This window comes from Rhinatrema bivittatum, chromosome 9, assembly GCF_901001135.1.
Source record: "Rhinatrema bivittatum chromosome 9, aRhiBiv1.1, whole genome shotgun sequence".
Taxonomy (NCBI): domain Eukaryota; kingdom Metazoa; phylum Chordata; class Amphibia; order Gymnophiona; family Rhinatrematidae; genus Rhinatrema; species Rhinatrema bivittatum.
This window is the reverse complement of record NC_042623.1, coordinates 11,833,893-11,857,250: the sequence shown is the minus strand read 5'-3', so window position 1 is coordinate 11,857,250 and position 23,358 is coordinate 11,833,893. Positions and strand designations below refer to the sequence as shown.

At 45.1% G+C, this 23,358-nt stretch overlaps 1 protein-coding gene across 1 annotated transcript in view; it reads right to left on the bottom strand.

The window, feature by feature from the left end:
* LOC115099014 (regulator of nonsense transcripts 2-like) overlaps positions 1-23,358 on the bottom strand; it is a 91,576-nt gene that overhangs the window by 10,779 nt on the left and 57,439 nt on the right. Inside the window, exons 6-7 of the mRNA XM_029616254.1 lie at positions 23,085-23,183; positions 15,748-15,915 (exon numbers count right to left, since the gene is read on the bottom strand). Coding sequence (XP_029472114.1) covers positions 15,748-15,915; positions 23,085-23,183 — 267 coding nt within the window. The remainder of the gene's footprint in view (positions 1-15,747; positions 15,916-23,084; positions 23,184-23,358) is intronic.

Below are 23,358 nucleotides of genomic sequence, written 5' to 3'. Positions count from 1 at the left end.
TTTGTGAATAACCATGGTGCTGAGGCAAGGCCGAATGGTAGAACTCGATATTGAAAATGTTGATGTCCCACCAAAAAGCGTAGGTACTTGCGATGAGGAGGGAATATTGGGATGTGAGCATATGCGTTTTGAAGATCCAGAGAACAGAGCCAATCTCCTGTTTGAAGAAGAGGAAGCATTGTACCCAAGGAAACCATCCTGAACTTTTCTTTCCATAGAAACTTGTTGAGTTTTCGAAGGTCTAGGATGGGATGAAGGCCTCCGGTTTTCTTTGGAATGAGGAAATAACGGGAATAGAATCCTCTGTCCTGTCGAGGTTGGGGTATTGTTTCAACTGTCGCTGCCCGACGTCTCCACTCCGCCCTCCTTACCTCTCTGGCGACACCTCCTGTGGTTGATGGATGTTTGGTTGCCACGGCGTCTGCCTGGTCTGGCTTGGGCGCTGCCTCCCGCCATGCTGTCCAGCTGCCTTAGGGCACACGCGCCATGCGGCCCTGCTTCAAATACTTTCTTTGGCGCGAACCTCAGGGGTGTCCCCCTGTGATGACGTCACGCATCCCGGATACAAAAAGCCTACACTACTGCTAGCTAATCGAGTTAGCAAGGACAGGTATTCGTACTGGAACTCCTTACGGATGGGATTCGCTCTCCATACCTAGCTACTCTGCCTCTCCATTATTGGACTTACTCTATTTTGGGTACCCGCTCCTCGGGGGCCTCACTCTTCTTTTTCAGGTCGCTGTCTGGAACCGGTACTCGCTCCTCGAGGGCCCATGTTCCCGGACTCGCTGACTGGACTTCATGTCTGCCTGGAAGATACCGCTGCCTACACCAACAGTAAGTTACCATTTACTTCTCTCAGAGCTGTTCCCTGGAACCAGGTACTCGCTCCTCGAGGGCCTGCCTCCATTCCAGCTCCTGTGATTCCTACCAAGAGAAACCGCTGTATGAGTACTCAACCAACGAGGCTCTATTCCAGAACCCTGCATATACTTCATTGTACTCACTATCTCAGTTTCTCTTCACTACAGCACAGCCATTGTGAGATCGCTGTTCCAGAGCCTGAGGGACTACAAGCCCAGCCGGGCTTCATTTCTGCTCACTACTGCCACCTCTGGTGGCTCCTCAATACTGTTAATAAAAGATCTATCTGTGTTGTGTGTCCTAAGCTGAGCCTGACCTGTGGCCCCTCACGGGACTTTCCCCCATGGGCGTGGTCAGCAACCACAGTGTCCAAGGGTCCACCCAAAACCTTACAAACAATAACAGGTACAGGTTCTATAGCCCTGGCTCTCAGGAGGGTGGAAAATTCTGTGTGTGGAAGTATGGAGTAATGATGATGTAGCCAATGTGATCCTGGTGGACTGTCGTTTGGAATTTCAAGAAAATAGAGATGGTAACCATGAGATACAATTGAGAGTACCCACTGGTCTGTGGTGATGCTCAACCATTGGCAATGAAAATGTGAAATCCTGCCTCCTACAGGAAGGTATGGAAATGGATTTGAGGCGTGACTGTTGTTCTCTGGCAATATCTCAAAATCCCAATGCAGGCCCTCTCTGAGGAGGAGGTTGAGTTCTAGGAGCTCTAGGTTGCCTAGTCTGGCTCCTCTGAGGTGGTCTTGATGCCCTGCCACGAGTTGCTGGAGGATAGTATCGTCTTGGATGATAATATGGCCATCTAGTATCCTAACAGTTCATCTGGTAGAAGGTTGTGTTTCTGATGGAGCAGAAGATAGCTGTTTCAAAGTTTCAGAATGCTCCTTTAACTGCAGTAAGCATCCTGCACTTTTTCTCCAAAAAAATTATCTCCCTTACAAGGGAGGTCAGCCAACTTTTCTTGTACCTCTGCCCTAAGATCTGAAGCCTTGAGCCAGGCCCATCTGCGAGCACTAATGCCCATTGCAGCCATTCTAGATGAGGTTTCAAAAGCATCGTAGGCTGAACGGACTTCGTGCTTTCCTGCTTCTAATCCTTTGTACATGATGCTTTGAAAGGATTCTTGATATTGTTGAGGAAGTGAAGTTGAAAATTCTTGGACCTGTTTCCATAGATTACGCTGATATTGCGTCATGTATAACTGGTATGACGCAATTCTGGAAACTAACATGGATCCTTCCCTGGAGGAGTAGATGAGTGTGGCCTGATCCTTTTGGATTTTTTTCTGAGCGGATTCAACCACTATAGATTGGTGCGGCAGTTGAGGTTTTTGGAAACCTGGAATTTGCTGCACAAGGTAAGTAGCATCAGTACATTTGTTGACTGGTGAAATTGTGCAAGGATGTTCCCACAATCTGTGTTGCAATTCCACGAGCACTTCATGAACTGGTATTGCAATAAATGTCCTTAGAAGGATCCACAAACTGAAGAACCTCTAAGGTTTTTTGCCTGGTGTCTGTTTCTGTTACCAGTAGAAATGGAATGGTATCTGCCATTTCCTTGATTAAATTTGAGAAGGAAAGGTCCTCCGGTGGTGATTTCCTTGTCTCCTGTGGAGGGGATGGATTAGACAATATGTCCTCTGAGGAAGTGTCAGTGTCTCCATCATCCAAGACATCTGGAGAAAAATGTCGTGGAGGAGTCATGCGAGGGTGGAATGGCGGCACCGAAAGCATCGATGGATTGATTTGTGGCATTGATGAAAGGAGAGGCGAAAAAGATGGTCTTGGCTGCGAAATCCCCGATGGCCCCAGGAGTGGATCGGGCATCGGAGATTGAGGTTCTGCACCCGATGGTGGCAGGCGCACCGGCAAGGCATCGATAAGGGCATCTAGCTTAGCTAGCATCGGTGCTAATAAAGAAAGATCCGGCATCGATGGTAGTGTTGTCATTGGTGTTGATGCAGGAATCGGCATCGGAGTCTGTAAAACCAACGGTGCCAGCGGTGGAGTCAGAACCGGTGGAATCGACATCGGTGCCTGTATTGGCATTGATGTCTGCATCGATAGCATCTCCCGTAAAGCTTCGAGGACTGCCTGGTGGATGAAACCGACCAGTTCCGCCCTAATAGCTGGTGAGGTCAGAGCAGCTATAGGGGGTACAGTGAAGGCCCAACCAGGTGTTCCACAGAGCCCTGTGGAATTGTGGTACCCGGCACCAATATCGGTGGGGATGGCTTGGGAGTGCTGGGCTTTGAAAGCACCGAGGAGTCCTCCATCAGAGGTTTCTTTGACATCTGCTTGATGAAAAGCAGTTGTGTATAGAGATGTGCATTTGTTTGATGAATTAGGCAATTTCAATGAAATTGCCTAATTCGTCATTGTTCGGGGACCCCACCCTCCGAAACAGATTTGCCCTGAACTCCAAAAAAAATTTGTTTTTCGGGTTTGTATGGGGGGAAGGAGCACATTTTATTTTTTGAAATAAAAAACCACCCCAAGCATTAAAATTTAGTATAATTCAAACCCCCCCCCCCACATCCCGATCCCTCCCCAAGACTTACTAACATCCCTGGTGGTCCAGCGGGGTCCCGCGAGGGATTTCTCCCTCCCTGCTGTCGGGCTGTCGGGCCTGCCTCGCTCAAAATGGTGCCGATAGCCTCTGACCTACTATGTCACAGGGGCTACCAGTGCCATTGGTCAGCCCCTGTCACATGGCCATCGGCGCCATCTTGTGCCCCTACCATGCGAAGACTTGCGAAGACCATGCAAAGACTTGTCAAAAGTCCCTGGGGGTCCAGCAGGGGTCTGGGAGCAATCTATCCGTCGGCTGCCAATAATCAAAATGGCGCCGATAGCCTTTGCCCATACTATGTCACAGGGGCTACTGGTGCCATTGGTCAGCCCCTGTCACATGGTAGGAGCACAAGATGGCCCCGATGGCCATGTGACAGGGGCTGACCAATGGCACCGGAAGCCCCTGTGACATAGGTCAGAGGCTATCGGCACCATTTTGAGCGAGGCAGGCCAGACAGCTCAACAGCAGGGAGAGAGAAATCCCTCGCGGGACCCCACTGAACCACCAGGGATGTTAGTAAGTCTTGGGGAGGGATCGGGATGGAGGGGGGGTTGTATTTAATGTATTATGGTGAATTTTAATGCTTGGGGTGGGTTTTTTTTAGCTTCGTTTTCCTGCGCCTTTTTTTGGGCCAGTTTCGTTTTTCCAAAAAACTGAGGAAAAACGAGCTTTACCCTGAAGCGTCCGACTCAAAAAAACGACCCGGTAGTAAAAAACGAAATTCATCTCTAGTTGTGTATCGAGCACCGGAGTCGGATCGGGAATCGAAGGACGATGATGTTGATGCCTCTCACCGTGTTCAACGACCTTCTTTTCGAGTATCGCGGTGGATTTGACAGACGACCGAGAAGAAGTCTGTGATATTCGATCACCTTTTCCATCTGGACGGCATTTTGTTTTTATTACTAACTTTTTTTGCCACTCCGGCCGGAGATGACTGCGTGGACGTCTAAGTCGATGGCAGCAATTGGAGATGAAAAAGATGCTCCATCTTTTCCAGACGAGCCAGTCTGCCCTTTGATGTCATTTCAGCATACTGAGGACATGTTAAGATGTCATGTTTTTCGCCTAAACAAAGTACACACTCAGAGTGTGGGTCCGTAATGGACATAGTGCGATTACAATTAGGGCACTTCTTAAAACCTGTGGCCACTGTAAAGGCCGGACAGCCATCAACAGCCTTCTGACTAAACTTTTAGTCAAAAACTGTCCCGATCAAAAAAGTTTTTTTACCAATAAAATAAGGGAGACTCTTGTAGAGGGATAAATTTTAAAAGTTTTTCCGCTAAGGAAAATAAATTGTGGTAATTACCACAGAGGGCTCTCTAACCGCGAGGCTAAAAGAAGCGCGGAAAAAAGACGACTGAAGGGAGACCCCTGTAGCTTGAGGAATTATGGCATGCTGGGCATGCTCAGTAGGCTCACACAGCCAGTGAAAAGTTTTCTAGAAACTTTGACAGAAAGTTTTCCGCTACAGGGCTCCGTCAGGGTCGTCACCCATATGTGAGGACTAGCATCCTGCTTGTCCTGGGATAATTGAAAATCTAATCTGAGCGTTGCTTCAGCATGTCTGCTGCTGATCCTCGTGCTTACTTTTACCTGGGGGTAAGGGGCAAGGACATTCAAACAGGCACAGGTAAATGGCTTCCAAATACTACCCTCCCTGAATGTGGCTCTGATGATTATTAGCACAGCAGCACCACTATACACTTTAGAGTCATATTGGTAAGAAATGTGAGTAAGAGGAGCTTTAAAAGACTGAACACCAACATCTCCTGAACAATAAAATTCAAAACCAAAGAAAAACAAGACTTATGAATATTGTTTAACTCCCCAATGACACAGAAGAATATACACAGATTCCTAGTGCTGCTGGTTTAATGCTTTTGTTCAGTTTGTACAGGCCAAGAACAAGGTGGCATGTTAACAGATATCACAGGGCACCCTTTGCCCTATGAGTTGCTGATCAGAGCTGTAGAAGAACACACATGGACCTCTGGATTCCACTATCTCTGGGCAGTTTTCTAGCATATAAAAGGGGATCATTTTGTAACAGCCTGCATTCGTTTTAAGTTAAATATGTGCAGAAAACAACACCAGTTTTCAAAGGAAACAAATTTGCATTGTCTGGCCAAAACTACCAGCACAAGATTACATCTGCTAATTGTGTACAGATGTTTTTTACATGCAAACTGCTGGAAATGCAAAAGGATGCTCAGGGCACAAACTTATGTGCATACAGGACACAGGTGCACAAGTTCATCCGCATATTGGGTGGGCAGGAAGCCGCATTGTGCACGTGGAAATGCTTCTGAAAATTACCAGCATAAAGGACACACTGAGCCCAACTTTTAAAAAAAACCCCCCTATCTGCTGTACACAATTTGCATGCAGAGAGATTCCTGAAAATGCTTTCTAAACTGTATGGTGGGTGCCACATATTTCTGCCCTGAAAGCATGCATGTATGTTGTAGTAGTGCCAGAAGACGCTTACTTTCTCTACCTATTTTATAGATGTTCAGTAATATATGCAAGTATACCTCTTACAAAATAGAAACACGCGTGTCCTTCCGAACCGTGTCCCCGAACACCCCACACCTCTTTCACTCCAGTAAATGTGCGACACACATTGCAATTCCAAGTTGTTCAATCACAAGCGAAGTGTGAGAAATTGCAGGACCACCTTGTGCATCCAAATGGCAGATACCATTTAATGTGGACAAATGCAAAGTGATGTAATTAGGGAAAAATAATCCAAACTGCAGTTGCACCATGTTAGATTCATAGAAACATACATAAATACATAGAAATGACGGCAGAAAAGACCAAACGGCCCATCTGGTCTGCCCAGCAAGCTCCCACACTTATCAGTATTAGAAGTCACCACCCAGGAAAGGAATCTAGGCAGTGTGGTGGACAATACATGGAAATCATGACTCAATGTGCTGCAGCGGTCAAAAAAGCAAACAGAATGCTAGGAATTATTAGGAAAGGAATAGAGCATATCATAATGCCTGCCTCTGTATTACTCTGATCGCTGCACTTCAATAAAGATATAACGGACACAGAAAAGGTACAGAGAAGGGCAATCAAAATGATAAAGGGGATGGAACAGCTCCCTTATTATTTGATTTATATTCCACCTTTCAGACCCTTCAAAGTGGATTACATTCAGGTACTTTAGGTATTTAGGAAAAGGCTAAAGAAGCTGTTCAGCTTGAAGAAGAGATGGCTGAGAGGAGTTATGATAGAAGTCTATAAATTCTTAAGTGGAGTGGAACGGTAAACACAAATTGGCTGTTTACGCTTTCACCAAACACAGAAACTAGAGGACACTCCATGAAGTTAGTAAGTAGCACATTTAAAACAAATTAGAGAAAATTATTTTACTCAATGCACAATTAAGCTCTGGAATTCATTGCCAGGGGATGTGGTAAAGGCAGTTAGTGTACTGGGTTTAAAAAATGGTTTGGACAAGTTCCAGGAGAAAAAGTCCATAAACTGTTCTTAACCAGATAGACTTGAAGAAAGACACTGTTTATCCCTGAGTATTAGCAGCATGGAACCTACCTACTATGTGAAATCCTGCCAGGTATTTGTGATGTAAACTGGCCACTATTGGAAAACAGGATACTGGGCTTCATGGATCTTTAGTGTGAGCCAGTATAGTGGTTCTTATGTGGGTACTTGAGGGTTATAACCTAACATACATGCATACATGTTACTGTTACCATGAAACATCTTTGAAAATTCATTCATAAGAACATGCCATACTGAGTCAGACCAAGGGTCCATCAAGCCCAGCATCCTGTTTCCAACAGTGGCTAATCCAGGCCATAAGAAACTGGCAATTACCCAAAAACTAAGTCAATCCCATGTTACTGTTGCTAGTAAAAGCAGTGGCTATTTTCTAAGTCAACTTAATAGCAGGTAATGGACTTATCCTCCATGAACTTATCCAATCCTTTTTTAAACCCAGCTACACCAACTGCACTAACCACATCCTCTGGCCACAAATTCCAGAGTTTAATTGTGCGTTGAGTGAAAAAGAACTTTCTCCGAATAAAATGAGCTGTGCTGCAACAATACTTGATGAATGTCCAGAAGATGAAATATTCCAGCAGAAAGTTGAGGACCTCAGTAAAAGATACTCTTCAATTAGAAGTCCCAGGGCAGTTGCAGGTTTTATTTCTTCAGTTACATCTCACCTGAGGGGCAGACTAATGCAAACAGCAGCTAAAATACGGCTGGTTAAGGACAATACTGAAAACCATTTGCATATGTAAAACACTGTTTTATCCATGGAAATGGGCTGTTCGATTACTGCCCACCCTCTATGCAGGTAAAAGTACACATGAATGTCAACAGTGCATGTATTTTATGGGCGTTCCCAGGGTGAGGTTGAGTCTGGGGAGGCAACTCTGCCTACTGTATTGAATATTTAAAAAAGAAAAAAAAAAACACTCATACATGTTTTGCCCAGTGGCATAGCCAGAAATTAACTTTTTTTGGAGGGGGCCAGAGGTTAACATGAGTGGGTAACTGACATACAGGCTGGGCCTTACTAGTTATCTTATCAATAATTAAGGCCTTACAGTGCACCTGACAATGGATTTCTAAATAGTTTCATCATGAGTAAAGTTTTAAAATATTTTAATTCTATTATTTCAAGCACATACCAGCATCAACAATACCTTATTTTATCTATATTTTTTATATTTATTGCAGTTTATAAATACACATCTTGTGAAAAGAAAAACTTAACAGAAACATCAGATCCAATCACGTAATAAACAAAATGTATTATTTTATGAATCCTTTCCAAAAGTGCAGATAATACCATAACTAAAATAAAACAGCAATAATCATAATAATCATCATGAGAACTTAAAGATTTGCAAAAGGTGCAGAACAGAACTAGGACATGCAAAAAAAATATATTCAAATCATGGTGTCACTTCAGTCACAGCAAAAGAAACTCTCTCCAATGCCAAACACTTTGTGAAGTAAGACAAAACTGTACAAAAAAAAAACAAAACACAACGCCTAAAACCTTGCCATACCATAACAGCAGTAACTCTCAGGACTCAAACAGCAGCAACCTTATCTATAAAAAGACAGCTAGGGCAAGCATTATACCAAACCTTAGAACATAAGAACATAAGAACATAAGAAAATGCCATACTGGGTCAGACCAAGGGTCCATCAAGCCCAGCATCCTGTTTCCAACAGTGGCCAATCCAGGCCATAAGAACCTGGCAAGTACCCAAAAACTAAGTCTATTCCATGTAACCATTGCTAATGGCAGTGGCTATTCTCTAAGTGAACTTAATAGCAGGTAATGGACTTCTCCTCCAAGAACTTATCCAATCCTTTTTTAAACACAGCTATACTAACTGCACGAACCACATTCTCTGGCAACAAATTCCAGAGTTTAATTGTGCGTTGAGTAAAAAAGAACTTTCTCCGATTAGTTTTAAATGTGCCCCATGCTAACTTCATGGAGTGCCCCCTAGTCTTTCTACTATCCGAAAGAGTAAATAACCGATTCACATCTACCCGTTCAGACCTCTCATGATTTTAAACACCTCTATCATATCCCCCCTCAGTCGTCTCTTCTCCAAGCTGAAAAGTCCTAACCTCTTTAGTCTTTCCTCATAGGGGAGTTGTTCCATTCCCCTTTATCATTTTGGTTGCCCTTCTCTGTACCTTCTCCATCGCAATTATATCTTTTTTGAGATGCGGCGACCAGAATTGTACACAGTATTCAAGGTGCGGTCTCACCATGGAGCAATACAGAGGCATTATGACATTTTCCGTTTTATTCACCATTCCTTTTCTAATAATTCCCAACATTCTGTTTGCTTTTTTGACTGCCGCAGCACACTGAACCGACGATTTCAATGTGTTATCCACTATGACACCTAGATCTCTTTCTTGGGTTGTAGCATCTAATATGGAACCCAACATTGTGTAATTATAGCATGGGTTATTTTTCCCTATATGCATCACCTTGCACTTATCCACATTAAATTTCATCTGCCATTTGGATGCCCAATTTTCCAGTCTCACAAGGTCTTCCTGCAATTTATCACAATCTGCTTGTGATTTAACTACTCTGAACAATTTTGTGTCATCTGCAAATTTGATTGTCTCACTCGTCGTATTTCTTTCCAGATCATTTATAAATATATTGAAAGTAAGGGTCCCAATACAGATCCCTGAGGCACTCCACTGCCCACTCCCTTCCACTGAGAAAATTGCCCATTTAATCCTACTCTCTGTTTCCAACACTAATACACCACCTAGTAGGCAAACAAAACAAGTCCACTTACTACAAATAAGAGCAGAAGGCTTGCCATACTGGGTCAGACCAAGGGTCCATCAAGCCCAGTATCCTGTTTCCAACAGTGGCCAAGCCAGGTCACAAGTGCCTAGCAGGTTCCCAAGGGGCAGAGAGATTCCAAGTTGCTTATCCCAAGATTAATCAGTGGATTTCTGCAACTCTGCCTTAATAATGGTTAATGGACTTTTCCTCCAGGAACTTGCCAAAATTTTTTTTTTTTTTTTTTAACGCAGCTATACTAATAGCTTTCACCACATCCTCTGGCAAAGAATTCCAAAGCTTAATTATACGTTCAGTAAAAAAAAAAATTCTCTTATTAGTTTTAAATAGATCTAGTAACTTCATTAAGTGTCCCCTCGTCTTTGTACTTTTTGAAAGCGTAAACTGATTAACGTTTACTCGTTCCACTCCACTCATTTTAAAGACCTCTATCATATCTCTCGTCAGCCGTCTTTTCTCCAAGCTGAAGAGTCCTAACCTCTTTAGCCTTTCTTCATAGGGGAATTGTTCCATCCTCTCTATCATCTTGGTCACCCTTCTCTGTACCTTTTCTAATTCTGCTATATCTTTCTTGAGATGTAATATTCTCTGTTTTATTCTCCGTTCCTTTCCTAATAATCCCGAGCATCCTATTTGCTTTCTTGGCTGCTGCTGCTCACTGAGCAGAGGATTTCAACGTATTATCAGCGATGACTCCTGGATCCTTTTCCTGAATGGTGACTCCTAATGTGGAACCTTGCATTGTGCAGCTATAATTTGTGTTTCTCTTCCCTAAGTCATCACTTTGCACTTGTCTACATTAAATTTCATTTGCCATTTGCAGGCCCAATCTCCCAAGGTCCTCTTGCAATTTCTCACAATCCTCTTGTGATTTGACAACTTTGAATAATTTTGTGTCATTGGCAAATTTGATCACCTCACTTGTTGTTCCCCTTTCCAGGTCACTTATAAAAATATGTTAAAAAGCATCGGTCCCAGAACAGATCCCTGGGTCCCTCCACTATTCACCTTTTTCCATTGGGAAAGCCCTACACTCTGTTTTCTATCTTTTATCTAGTTTCCAATCTACAACAGGTCTCTGCCCCCTATCCGATGACTTTCTAATTTCCTAATAAGTCTCTCATGAAGGACTTTGTCAAATGCTTTCTGGAAATCCAGATACATTATGTCAACTGGCTCACCTTTATCCACATGTTTATTTACACCTTCAAAAAAAAAAGTGGCAAATTTGTGAGGCAAGACTTCCCTTGGCTAAATCCATGATATTTTGTCCCATTAAACTCTGCTTATCTATATGTTCAGCAGTTTTGTTCTTTATGAGAGTTTCTACCATTTTGCCTGCAGAGACATCAGACTCACTGGTCTGTAATTTCAATTGGCAACCTTCCAGTCTTCAGGTACCATAGATGATGTTATTGATAGATTACAAATTTCCAATAGCAGGTCCACAATTTCATTTCTCAGTATTTTCAGCACTCTGGGATGTATACCATCTGGTCCAGGTGATTTACTACTATTTATTTTGTCAATTTGCCCTGGTACATCTTCCAGGTTCACTGAGATTTGTTTCAGTTCCTCTAAATCAGGGCTTCCCAAACTTTTAGTCGATGTGACCCCATTTTAGCACTTGAAAATTTACATGACCCCAAATGATAACCAAAACAAATTATCAGAAGTGCAACCCCTCCATCAATCTCTCCTTCTTACCCTGCCTGCACTCACCCCCCACACTACCTTTCACAGAGGAGGTTCCTTCCTCTCCCCAGTGGACCCTCCTCTGTGAAAGGTAGTGTGGGGGTGAGTTCTTTGCGCTGCAGTGTAGTGCCACAGCCTCATAGGTGAGCTTCACTTATGCTAGCCTCCTTTCCTGCAAGTTGAGCCCTTGAGTTCTGGTAGCCAACAGGACTTATGTGGGTCCCTAGGGCAGTGAAAAGAACAAGAGTCTAACGGCTTACTGGAGTCAGAGACCACCAAGATCAGGGCAGGCAGCTAAAAGATGGTCAGGTCCAGTCAGCAGACAATCATGGTCAGGTCCAGGCAAGAGGTCAAGGTTTGAAGGGTCAGGCCAGGGGTAGACAAATACACACTGAAGACACTGGATGATACAGAAGGGCAAGGCAGGCTGTACAAGGAAGATAAGGTGAGGCAAGGCAGGATAAAGAATCAGGAACACAGGAGACAGGAACTGGGAACTCAAGGCCACATAGACTGCAAAGGCAGGAGACATGTTGCTGAGGCAAAGCAGCTAGGTCTGAAGAGCATTTATATAAGACTGGGCTGCTGACATCATCCAAGAGAGCCTCTTCCCCTCTGACTTCTCTCTCACATTCCATGCAGCACATCCCCCTCTTACTCCCACCTCTTCTGTCATTCCCTCCCTCCCTCACCCTCCACAGCCAATCCCTCTTCACTTTATCCAACTCTCAAACCTCTCCTGCTTTTCATCCATCTCCTTTCGCCAAACATCCCCCCTGGCCAGGGGCAGTGGCAACATTTTCATTTGGTTCCTGGGCCACAGGTAAATGACAACTGGTGGGAATAGAAGGCAAGCAACATTTTACTTGGGTGGATTTAGTGAGGGCTGAGGAGAAAGGAGCAGTGGCAACCTCCTCCTCTCCCCTCATGGCTAGTCCCAAACCTGACTGATCTGCAGCAGCTTTACTAATGAAAGTCAGCATGGGGCCTGCAGCAGCCCTGATCCCTCCCTCATGCAGGGCTTCCTGTTACCACAGAAACTCAGGCAAAGCCAGTGCCACTGCAGGACCTATCAGCATGTGCTCGCGCATAGGCCTCGTGCTGACTCCCACTATTAATGCTACTGGCACCTGAAGAGTGCTCACATTTGAAGCACCTGCGATCCCATTTGGGGTCCCGACCCACAGTTTGGGAAGCCCTGCTCTAAATTATAACCTTTGAATATCATTTCTGGTGTGTCTTACATCTTACTCCGTGAATACTGAAGCAAAGAATTCATTTAGTCTCTGCTATGGCTTTGTCATCCCTAAGTGCTCCCCCTACAGAGAAACTACACACCAGCCAAAATACTGTCCCTCTGTCACACATGTGCAATACAGACACATCCTTACCTAATACAGAATAAGGGACTGCAAATTAGAAATAAGCGGAGAAAAATGAAGTGAAAAGCATGAGAAACTAGATTCTGTGAAGAAACAGCAAAATACAAATATATAAGAAATGCATATTCCCGAAGATGGCACATTTCAATCACTGAAAGCCCAACGTTTTTATTTTTGTTTTTTGCTCTGTTTTATTTTTCTAATTGTTTGGTCCCAGGTTCTTTGTTCCCCCTTGTCTTTCTTTTTGTAATTCCTTTTTCAGGATATCTTGTTTCTTCTCTCTCCTCTTCTTTCCTTCTTCCTTCATACACACACACACACACACACACACACACACTTGCTCACATGTGCTCTCACACACACACACTCCCTTCTCTTGCATGCTTCTCTCTCACATACACACAAGCTCCCACTCCCACAAACTCTCTCTCACATGCAGGCTCCCATTCCATCTCACAGACACAAGCTCTCACTTGTACATTCTCTTTCACACACAGGTTCACATTCCCATACAAACACACAGGCTCACACACACAGGTTCTCATTCTCACAAGAAGGCTGCCACTCCCACACGAACAGAGGCTCCTACTCTTATGCTCTCACATGCAGGCTCCTACTACCACACATACGTGCTCCCCCCCCCCACACACACACATAAGGTTTCACTCCTACATGTTCTCTCTCATATACACTCTCCCAGGAAGTCTCCCATTCACACTCCCGTCCCATCCCACAGCAGGCTCCCATTCACAACTCACCCCTCCATGGCAGCCTCCCATTCACCTCCCCCATTCATACCAACACACCCGAGGCAGCCTCCCATTTACACCTCCCCCCCCCCACGAGATTAGCATAGAGCATGTGGTAGATGCAAGAGTTTGGAATTCTGTGGGGCCGGCACATGGTTACTGTTACATGGTTATTGATTGTTTTATCTTCTGGTTGAAATACTCAAATAACTAATTTATTGAACTTACTTGGTTATATCCTCTACTTTCTGTCATAACTTTGATATCCCTGTCTCTCTTTGCATCCCCGGTTCTTCCCACCCTAGTTTTTATGTAACTTCATCTCTTTTGTTAACTATTCGATGTAAACTGGCATGATGATCGCACAAATGTCGGTAGATAAAAACTTTAAATAAATAAATAAATGAGGAGTAGTCAACCGGGCTCTCTCCTGGTGGGGTTCTCTTCTCAGCCGCTGGTGGGATGGTGTCCACTGGTGGCCTCTTGGGCCTCTACTTTCTTCAGCCGCCGGTGGGACTTTCAAAGGGGGTGGGGGCAATCATCTAAACAACACTGCATAATTTTGCTTTGATTATTGCAGGAAATCCGAGCTTAAAGCTTTATTTGGATAGTTTGATTATTAAGTCCTTTAAGGACTACTGATCTAAACTAACATTTAAAGTTTCAAGACAGAAGCTTGTCGGTGAAATATAGCCTAAAAGTGAAAAACCCTGCTCTTGACTGAAGATCAAAGCTTTTTAAAGCCATAAGATTTCTTAAATTTTGCTAACCAAATGGAAACAAATGCAAATGAGAATTATGAAAGAAAAGACTCCACTGACTTCCTTAAGGCTACACTGACATAAGAGGACACACCTCAGAGTCTGCCCGGCATACAATGAGCTACTGAAAACATACATACAGTGTTACTTCTGAAAACATCAGCTGTGGACAAAGACATCCTTCATTAACTCAAGACTCAAAAAGCATTTCTGTAAGCCTACAAATGTCTGCATTTCTAGGAAAACAGAGGAGTTCTGCCAGAAAGGACCTACTCCCTAAAGCAAACATTCAAACAAATTCTCCAGAACAAGGTCTGCCTTCTTTCTCAGCCCACAAAGGCCAGCGTTTCCTTTCCACTGACTATGCATTAATAGGTTGCCCCATTTCCTCTCAAGCACTTTGCTATCATACCCACACGAGCAAAAGGTCTATTTGCAATGAGATGTTTTCACACCAGCAAGTGAAGCACTAATTGCCAAACCTAGAGGAGACATGTCCAAGTCCTTCACCACTAATCCCATCTTCTAGTGCATCTAACACTCTTCATGAGCGATGGAACTTTCTACCTCTTCTAAGTACTTAAATAAGCACTAGTCCTTATTCCTCAATTGTATTATGTTCTTAGTTAACTGCCCTCTTAGGCCTCTCTTTCCAGCTGCTTAAGCTTCCAAGTTTCCTCTCCTTGTTGAATGTAACTTTGCTTCTTCTGTTTATATGATTGTTTTTGTTACAATTTACCCAGTTCGATGTAAACCGATCTGATATGGTTATTTAACCATGAAGGTCGGTATAGAAAAGTGTTAAATAAATAAATCTCAGAATAAGAGCTGGATGCCCCTTGCCTTTACAGACCTCCTCCTAGCAGTATATTAAATGGACCCCATGTTGCAGATGTGTCCAGTGACTGAGACTAGTGATTGAGATCATAAACCCAGTCTGTAATCCAGGCATTCCCCCCATGAACTGCATTTGTTGAATTGTGATCAGCAAACATACAAACTCACTAAACCATGGAAAACTAAGGAAACTCCCCATTATTTCAGGAGCTCTGCCTCAAGCCAGTCTTCAGTCTTTCTGCAGAGCGTGACAGCTCTTATGGTGGCTTTATTGAGGTCTACCCTTACTGACCCCTTGACTGTTTCTTTGTATCTAGACCTGGGACATCTTTGTGTTAGTTAGTGCTGTTCAAAGAAATACCCTCAGATATTCGACATACCGCTAAAGGTTCTTGCTGTCATCGTATATCCCTGTAGCTCAGACAGCAGCATTAGTTGTGATTCAAGAAGACCGCACACTGCTGGGTTCTCAAGACCTGAAAATGTAGGCGTGGAGCAGTCACTCACGCCCTCTCTTCTTACCTGCTGCTTGTTGCCTCTTCGGGTGAGCATGACGAACGGCATGGTATCTGCAGATTCGGGATCCCCCTCCCCGCTGCCCAGAGGAGGGCCTTTCTTCAGCTGGCTCTTCAAGTGCAGGGGAATGGCAACGTCCAGCTGGTGCACTTTCACAGACTCCCCGCTGCGTTGCTGAGGGTGGCAAACACAGCGCAGTCTGAAGCATCTTCCATTTCGGACAAACTCGAAAGATGACAAAATCACAAAACCTGCTACAAAATCAATTTCCTTATAACAATAAGTTTGAGTTCTTCTACTTTCAATACTTACAAACATTAGCTCCCAGTACGTACCCAGATCAGTCCAGACTCCTGGGTTTTGCCTCCCCTTCCAGCAGATGGAGACAGTTTTGCAGGCGCCGTCTCTTAACCCGGTGAGCCACCTGCATCTCCTCAGTGTTTCTGTCTCCAGCAGATGGAGGTGGTGCAAAACCTGCTATTCTATATCTGATTTAAAAAAAACCCCCAAAAAAACAAAACACAGATTTTTGCTTTTAGACTTTTTGGATCAAGGTGCCTCCCAGGAGGTTGGCAGGTCCTGATGGGACCATCCCTCCTGGTGGCAGGCTAGAATGAGCAGGGCTTGGGGACCCCAAGTTTTCTCGGGGTCTCGGTGCCGGAAGTGACAGCCCATGGTCTGGCTCCCTCCCTCTTCAGCACTATTGACTGGGACACTGCTACCATTCTTCTTCAGGGAAGTACACATTTTTATTAAAGTTTATTCAAGTTTAAAATAAACAAAAAAAAAAACCAAACACCTGACTGAGGCGCTTGTTCATTGCGGGATCGCAGCGGCACTTCAGATCCTTTCCTCTCCAGGAGGCTTGTGGGGGGTGAGGAGTTTACTGTGGCTGTCTTCCTCCAGCCATGTGGGTATCCAGTGCTGAGAGCGAGATTCCCCAAAGGTCGATCATGGTGCGCTCCAGCCACTGCACAGCATGTGGTGAGCTGGGCACGCGGCTCTCTCATGCTGGGATGTGCTCCCGCTGCCTCCCTGGTGGAGAAGGCTCCTCGTGGGGATTGGAAATAGCCACTTTGCGGCAGCATGGTCCTTGTCAGCTGCAAGCTGCTTCAGGCAGCGCAACTGACCTGTCCCACTGAGCGCGGGAATGACAGCCATTTTGGAGAGACTGTTTCTGCTTGGGAGGATCATGCAGCTGGGGGAGAGAGATCTCCCTCCAATGCTGTCCTCAGCAGTTTCGAGCCCCGGGGGGAGGCATGGAGGGGCAGGAGGATGAGAAGCTGGATCCCTTGGAGGGGGAATGGGCAGGATTTTCCTTCCTTTTCTCTAGATTTCATCTTACTCTTGCAGCAGGCCTACATGGCCTGGGAGGCCAAAACGGTCTTATCCTTTTAAAAGCAGACCTTCTGGGAGCCCATCAAGTAAGAGATTCAAAGATCCGGACCTTGTGGGAGCCAATAAGATCTGAATGGTCAAGGCGCTGGGTGGATGTGGTGCGGCGGACGTCGTATCTTCAGAGGAGTCGGACCAAGGAGTGGCCCTCAATGACCCTCTTGAGGCTCCTATACCCACAGGCTCCCAAGGCCCTCAGGATGAGGGTTCGGAGAAGCCCCAGTCCTTGGAGGGTGATGACCCCAAGGTAGTGCGCCTTTTTCAGAGAGAAGAACTGGGTCCCCTCATTCGCTTGTGGAGTTGAGAATTACGGTTCCACAGGAGGAGCAAGACCAAGACACAGTGGACCCGGTCATTGTGGGTCCAAGAGGTCCTACCACAAAGTTGCCTTTTCACAGAATGGTGAAGCAGTTGGTGGTCAGGAAGTGGGACACTCTGAATACTGGCCTGAAAGTCAGTAGGGCTATGGACAAGCTCTATCCCCTTCCAGAGGAGACTTTGGAACTCCTCAGAGTACCAAAGGAGGAAGCTTCGGTATCCGCGGTTACGAAGAGGACCAACATTCCAGTGGTTGGCGCGGCTGCTCTGAAGGACTTGCAGGATCAAAAGCTGGAAGTATATCTCAACAGGATCTTTGAGGTATCCGCTCTTGGCATTAGGTCGGCAGTATGCAGTAGCTTTATGCTCTGCAGAAGCTTGAGATGGGTGCAGCAATTACAGAATGCCATGATCTTGTTGCCCCAAGAAGTGGAACAAGCAGGGCATTTGGAAGCAGCAGTCGCCTATGGGGCAGATGCTCTATATGACCCCATTCATACTTCAAGAACTATGTTATCAGCGGTCTCCGCTAGAAGGCTCTTGTGGCTGCGCAACTGGTCAGCGGATGTTTCTTGAAAGGCACAGTTGGCAGCACTTCCTTTCAAGGGCAAATTGCTTTTTAGCGAGGCCCTGGAACAGCTCATCTGCCACTTGGGGTAGAATAAGGCGCATAAGTTACCGGAAGATAAGCCGAAAGAGTCCAAGGGATTTCAACCAGTCTGTTCCCATTTTTGGAACCAGAGACGATTTAAACAGAACAGAGCTCCAAGCACTGGTCAGAAGCAGACCTCGGGGAGGTTGCAGTCCTGGTCCCAGTCCTTTTGGAACCAGAGGGCCAGTCATGATGGCTCAGGCCTGGGATCCAGTGGACCCAAACCCTCACAATGAGGAAAGGCTGGCTCGCTCCCCAGTGCCAACAATCGGAGGTCGGTTGACATGTTTTATGGTGAGTGGGGTCAAAATCACGTCTGACCAGTGGGTTTTAAGTATAATAGAAAACAGCTACGCTTTAGAATTTGCTCAGCCTCTTCGAAACCTTTTCATGTCCTCTCCCTGTGCATCCCCAGCAAAGAAAGTTATCGTCTGCCAAACCATCCAAAGAATAAGGATGTTGGATGCCATTGTCACTATACCCCTGCAAGGGTGGGGGAAGGGAGGTTATTCCATTTATTTTGTGGTACCAAAAAAGGAAGGGACCTTTCGACCCATCCTAGACTTGCAGAAGATGAACATCATGCTCAAGGTTTCCTGTTTCAGGATGGAAACTCTGAGATCGGTCATAGCAGCTGTCCAAAACGGAGAATTTCTGGCATTCATGGATTTAATGGAGGCGTATTTGCACATTGGGATAAGCGAGGATGATCAGCAATATTTGAGGTTCATGATTCTGGGGGAGCATTTTCAGTTTTGTGCTCTGCCCTTTGGTCTAGCCATAGCTTCGAGAACATTCACCAAAGTCACGGAAGAGGTGGCAGCAGCACTCACCTGTATTTGGATGACTGGCTCATTCGAGCGGTCTGAAGAGCTTTGCCTTCAGGCAGTGGACCTGGTATTATGCCACCTGAAGTCCTTGGGCTGGGTGGTAAATCTGACCAAGAGCCAGCTCTCGCTAACGCAGGTCTTGGAATTTATGGGCGCACACTTCGACACCTGCGTGAGGAAGGTTTTTCTCACGGAAGATCAAATTTCTAAATTGCAGTTGCAAGTTCAGAGGCTATTGGAGATCCAGGTTCCCACGGTCTGGGATTACTTGCAGGTCCTCGGATCCATGGCTTCCACCTCGGAGTTAGTCCCATGGGCATTTGGGAACATGCAACCACTTCAGACAGCCCTACTTTCCCAGTGGGTTACGAAGTCGGAACAGTTTCACCTTCTCCTGCCGCTTTTGGAGTCTGCCCGATCCAGTCTGTTGTGGAGGCCTTGTTGGAATCTTGGTGACACCGATGCCAGCCTGTCTGGATGGGGAGCTGCTCGCCAATTCCAGTTCGTACAGGGACAGTGGTCACCGGAGGAAGTGTCCTGGTCCATCAATTGTTTAGAGACAAGAGCAGTACGGTTGGCTCTCCTGGAATTTCTCCCCCTCCTGCATAATTGCGCAGTCCGAGTCCTCTCGGATAATGTGACGATGATGGCCTACATCAACTGTCAGGGAGGAACCAAGAGCTCAGCGGTTGCTCTGAAAGCGGAAATGCTAATGCCCTGGCCTTGACAGCAGCGTTGCATATAGCAGGATCCGACAACACATAGGCGGATTTCCTCAGCCGACAGCAGCTGGATCCGGGACAGTGGGAATTATTGGAAGAAGCGATAAATCTCTTCTGGCGCAAGTGGGGTAAACCTCATCTGGACCGGATGGCGACCAGGAGGAATGCCAAAGCACCGTGATTTTTCAGTCGCAGAAGAGTAGGGAGCAGAAGGGGTTGATGCTCTGGTACTGCCTTGGCCTCACGAGATTCTACTGTACGTGTTTCCTCCGTGGCCCCTGGTGGGCAAGGTTGTAAGAAGAGTAGAGATTCACCCAGAAAGGGTGATTCTCATGGCGCCAGAGTGGCCAAGGAGGCCTTGGTTTGTGGATCTGATCAACTTGGCAGTGGACAGGCCTCTGAAGCTAGGTCTTCTGCATAACCTTCTGAGTCAAGGTCCTATATTTTCAGATCAAGCGGATCACTTTTGTCTTGTGGCTTGGCTTTAGAAAGGAGGAAATTAAGAAAGAGGGGTTACCCGGAGGACTTCATCTCTACCTTACTAAAAGCTTGAAAGATCTCTACTTCCTTGGTGTATGTCAGGGTTGGAAAGATTTTGAGTCTTGGTATGCTGAGAGCAGTGTGGACATTTGGAAAAACGTCAGTGGTGCAGGCTCTAGCTTTTTTTTACAAAAAGGCCTTTCCTTTAGTTCCCTGAAGCTTCATGTCTCGGCTTTGGGATTGCTTGTTAGGCAAGGTCTGTGGGTTCACCCTAGCGGCGCACCTGGACGTTGTGCGTTTCCTCCGAGGAGCCAAACATTTGCGGCCCCCCCTTTCGTAAGACTTGTCCTTCATGGCGTCTCAACCTCATCCTCGGGAGTTTGTGCGCCACGCCTTTTGAGCCTCTGAAGAGGGCTACAGTTAAAGACCTCACTTTGAAGGTAGTTTTCCTGGTGGCTATTTGCTCTGCCAGGCGAATACAGCTGCAAGCCCTCTCACGCAGGGAATCTTCTCAGAGTTTCAGATTCTGGCATATCATTGTTTACCCCACTTGCGCCAGAAGAGAGTTATTGCTTCTTCCAATAATTCCCACTGTCTTGGATCCAGCTGCTGTCGGCTGAGGAAATCCTTTACTGAAGGTGGTGTCGGAGTTTCCCTTGAGTCAGTCAGTGCAGCTCTCAGCTTTTCCAAATTTGGAGGCTGGCTCACCTCATGCCAAGGAATTGCACCATTTGGACATCAGGAGAGCCTTGTTACGATACCTGGAGATCACTAACAGCTTTAGATTGTCGGATCACCTTTTCATACTCTGGAGTGGTGTCAAAAAGGGGCAGAAAGCTTCAAAGGCAACGATTGCAAGATGGTTGAAGGAAGCAATTTGTTCCACATACATATTGTTCTGGTTGTCCTATCCCAGAGGGATTAAGGGCTCATTCTACCCGTTCGCAGGCAGCCTCCTGGGTAGTGTCAGCTTGTGTCACTGCAAAAGATTTGTAGAGGGGCTACTTGGAAGTCTTTACATACCTTTACCAGACACTACCGGTTGGATGTCCACTTGTTGGATGTTGGTAATTTCAATGAAAGTGCCAGTCGAGTGGGACTCTTGTAGTCCTACCCCAGTTAGGGAAGCTTTGGTACATCCCAGGAGTCTGGACTGATCTGGGTATGTACAGGGAAAGGAAAATTGGTTCTTACTTGCCAATTTTCATTCCCGTAGTACCACAAATCAGTCCAGAGTTCCGCCCAATGGAAGGGGAAAATACATGGAAAATCTGCTCAACCTGGTTATTTTATCAGGGGCGTAATTCTGAAGGATGGTACTAGTTTTCTCTGATCAATTGTTTTTATTAGTTACCCTGCTTGTTCTGATTAAGTTTTAGAGTAGGGCTTGGTTCAAAGTTTCTATTTTCTTTTTTTTATTTCCTGCTTGGGTACTGATTAATACTGAGGAGATGCAGGTAGCACAGTGGGTTAAGAGGCGGTGCCTACAAAACTTTCTCTGTCTCCATCTGCTGGAAGGGAGGCAAAACCCAGGACTCTGGACTGATCTGTGGTACTACAGGAACGAACATTAGTAGGCAAGAACCAATTTTCCTATACCAATTTTTGATATAGTTTCCATGTATACAGAGCTTGATATAATATGATTCATGTCCTAGCCCAAAGAGTTTATAATCTAAATTTGAGCAAAGGGAGGGTAAGCAACTTGCTCAATGTAAGATAATGACTAATATATCTGACCTGTGAGACCGAGCTGGCAGCACTCTGCTTTCAGTATTCCTCTAACCAAGATGGCTTAAAGAACCAGAAAAACTATGGCCCCAGTGTCTCTTTTTATTAGGGCCTAAAAAGGTGGATGACTGAGATGATAATTAGATGCTGGCTTAGCTTGTTTACTTGATATACTGCAAGGCTGCAGCTCCAGGACAGGCAAACTCTAAAAAAACCGAGATCTCCTTTATGGAAAAGGAATGCAATCTCTGTACAGAAATTACTGTATTTTATTTCTTGCATCATCAAATTCTGCTATAAAATAACTTTATAAAATGTAGGTTGGCTCAGGACTATTATAAAAATGGGATGCCATAGTACTAACCAAGTGGACCAAGGTTTTACTGGTTTCTAGGTTCTGGAACAAGTCACAGGTGGGATCAGCAGACATACTTTTGTCTTTAACACGTCTGATCTTCTAGTTGTGACACCCATCAACAAGGCTGGGGTGAAAGCTTCCATTAAACCGTGGCACAGGAAGTAAACAGCTTCAGTTTCACAGCCTGTTACAGGCCATCTCCAAAGGTGCTCTTATCCTGCACAGGATGTTGCAGCTGAAAATGTTCCAACTCGCTCTGAGTAAAAGGCACTGCTATTACCCTGGATGTGCGAGCAATTTTTGTGATATCACCCATGGATCTAGATACATTGTACTTCTGTCAGCTGGGCAAGGAAGACGTATTTATCTACGTAATGACTTTCAAAAAAGTGTAATGTGAAGGCAGAAAGCCATAAAACTGGAGTTCTCTCTTCATTGTTTCCCATTTACCAAATACTGATCTTGAAAAGTCCCTAAACCTCCATCTGTTCACAGTTTAGACGAAACTCTTTGGGACAGGATACTGGCTTTTTTGTTTGTAATGTTGTGGTAAAAAATTAGTTTTAAATGCATACTGCACCCTTGGAAATTCTCCAGTACAGTGCCAGGTAAACAAATATCTCAATTTGTAAAATTCAGTATCCTAGGTTTTTAAATCGTATGCCTGATCGTCTGCTTTTGTCTTAACTTTGTGTTTTAACCAAGTCTCTCGTCCTGCATGTTTGTCTTATTAGACCGTAAGCTCTATTGAGCAGGGACTGTCTTTCTGTCTGTTTGTACAGCGCTGAGTATGTTGTTGGGTGTTATAAAAATGTTAAATAGTAGTAGTAGGATGAACAGATTAACTGTGTGGATACCTGCAGATTTTCCAGCACCATTTTGTCTAAAGCCTGGATAAAATCTTCATCTTCTGCACAGGGGACGTGTTTAATCCCGCCTCCTTTAATCATTACCTCCTAGGAGAAAACAGAAACCCCCCCTAGTTTCATTATTAGGCCATAAGAAACCTAACCAGAGATATCAGTTAGCTTGTATTTAGGGCACAATCTGTTATGGATACTTTAAATAAAAGATTTTTTTTGGGAGGGGAAAGTGAAACCCATGAGTCAGTGCATTCAAAGCACTTAATTA